The 2020-nt window shown below is 63.4% G+C and overlaps 1 protein-coding gene across 6 annotated transcripts in view; it reads left to right on the top strand.

Annotated features, from left to right (window-relative positions):
• The window catches only part of RARA (retinoic acid receptor, alpha), a 45050-nt gene that overhangs the window by 30041 nt on the left and 12989 nt on the right, over nt 1–2020 (top strand). Inside the window, exon 1 of one of the 6 annotated variants that reach the window (XM_010842610.1) lies at nt 7–619. The exons of 4 other annotated variants lie outside the window; for them this stretch is intronic. In XM_010842610.1, coding sequence (XP_010840912.1) covers nt 451–619 — 169 coding nt within the window. In that variant the 5' untranslated portion in view covers nt 7–450. Of the gene's footprint in view, nt 1–6; nt 624–2020 lie in introns of those variants that run through there. One more of the 6 variants, XM_010842611.1, reaches the window with a different exon arrangement.

Raw genomic sequence — 2020 nt, 5'->3', positions numbered from 1 at the left:
GAATCCTCGCCCAGGAGAAGCCCGGGAGCCCCGGGGTGGGGAGGAGGAAGTGCTCGGTCACCCCCCGCCCCGCGCCGATCCCGCCTCCGGCCGGCGCGCTCGGGGAGCCGCGGGACGCTGCCTCGGACACCATGAGACTCGCGACGGGAGCCCCCTCGAGGTGAAGCTGCGGAGTTCCCGGGCCTCGGCCGGGCGTTCCCGAGGGCAGTCGGCGGACTCCCCTCCTCCCCCAGTACACACAACTTGCCTGCTTTCACCTGGGACTCGCAGGGCGGCCGGCCGATTTGGACGCGGGACTTCGGGCAGAAGGTGGCCCCCGGCCCGGGTCACCAGTCGGGGCGAGGGGGACGTGCCCCTCGCCCCCAGCAGCTCTTGGATGACGCCGCCGACTGAGTGAGGGAGGCGGCGCGCAGGACTTCCCCGCCCGGACCTCTTGTATTCGCGGGGAAGATGTACGAGAGTGTGGACGTGGGGGGGCTCACCCCCACCCCCAATCCCTTCCTGGTGGTGGATTTTTATAACCAGAACCGGGCCTGTTTGCTTCCGGAGAAGGGGCTCCCTGCTCCCGGCCCCTACTCCACTCCGCTCCGGACTCCGCTTTGGAATGGCTCAAACCACTGTAGGTATCGGCCTTCCCCTGCTATTGTGGGAGCTGGGGGTGGGGGCGGACTGTGGGGCTTCCGCTGCTACTAGGGGGTGCGGACTGGGGACGTGGTGAGGTGATCTTGTCTCTGACCCTTAACTTTCCCTTGACTCTCTTGCTGAAAGTCGGGTGCCCTTGTTGGACAATTGGACTCCCCCCAAGTAATCCTGGGCGCTTATTTCTGTTGTGTTCCGACAGAGGAACTTTGGGGGCTCCTCTTTTCAGGAAACGTTTGTTCTTCTCTCCTTCGACTTCTTGAAGGGGAAGTGAAGTCCCTTGTCCCCAGTTTATATCTCCTTGCTTGGAATCCAATAGCTTCACAGCTGAGTGGTCCTTTCTGCCATCCAGGAGGGTGGGGTGAAGGTCGTAGAGTGGGCTTGTCTGCTTCTCGGAGGAGGGGCCGCCTCCTCTGATCCCACCCCTGCCAAAGCCTGGGGGACAGTCCCTCCTGGGCAGCAGTTGCTGCCCCCAGCTCTTGCCCTTGTGTCGTCTGGGTGGGAGTCAGGGGAGCGCTGCGTGTCTTTGGTGTTGGCAGTGGGGTGCTGCAAGAAGGGGCAACTCCATCAGATACCCGTCGGCCACCCTACCCGGCCCTTAGACCTTGGGGCAGGCCACCTGTCCATCTGAGGGTAGCCTTGGTCCTGGATACTTGGCTGCACCAGGAACGGAGAGAGGAAGTTAATCTGGTGGGAAGGGTTCCCCCTCCCCGTAATCCTAACACGGTTTGTCCTCTGGAGGCTGAGCTTGATTTTTTGTGGGTCTGGAGCTGCTCTGGAAGTGAGGAATGTGTCCCGTCCCAACCCAGCGTGTCCTTTTGTTTCCCTGTTTTCACCTGGGGATGGGGGCAGGCGCTGGGCTGTCCCTACTAGGGCCGCCCACGAGAATCCCGGAGTCCTGGCACCTCCTCTGTTGGCTGTCCCCTGTCTGGGTTCAGGCTTCTCTGGAAGGGAGGGGCTCTGTGCTTTGGCGGGAGCCGTAAGTGCCTGGGGTGCACACCTGGGCGTGTTTATACCCAGCAGTGAGGTGGTGTACCTGAGGGCCAGAACGGCGCTCAGGGGGTTATTGTTACTTGGCTCCGGTTTAGTCCTCTCTGGGCTCAGCTCTTCCCTGGGGCTTCTCCCCCCACTCCCGGACTGGCTGCCTCCCTCCAGCCTGCTGGGGAGGAGGGGTGGAGTGGGTCTCTGGGGGCCTGGCGGGCTGCGGGAGGTTGAAGGGCAGCCCCCAACACCTTCACCGTGGGAAGAGTGACCTGAAGTGGGGCGACGCCCATCTCTGCCCCTTTCAGAGCCACCTCACCCCCAGCTTCTATCGTCCTGCCCCCTGACCTTTGCCTCTGGGGCAGATTGCCTGGTAGGCTGCAGACGGTGGGAGGGAGGG

The sequence above is a fragment of the Bison bison genome, unplaced genomic scaffold (genome assembly GCF_000754665.1).
Source record: "Bison bison bison isolate TAMUID 2011002044 unplaced genomic scaffold, Bison_UMD1.0 scf7180017864180, whole genome shotgun sequence".
Taxonomy (NCBI): domain Eukaryota; kingdom Metazoa; phylum Chordata; class Mammalia; order Artiodactyla; family Bovidae; genus Bison; species Bison bison.
This window is presented reverse-complemented; position numbering and strand designations above follow the sequence as displayed.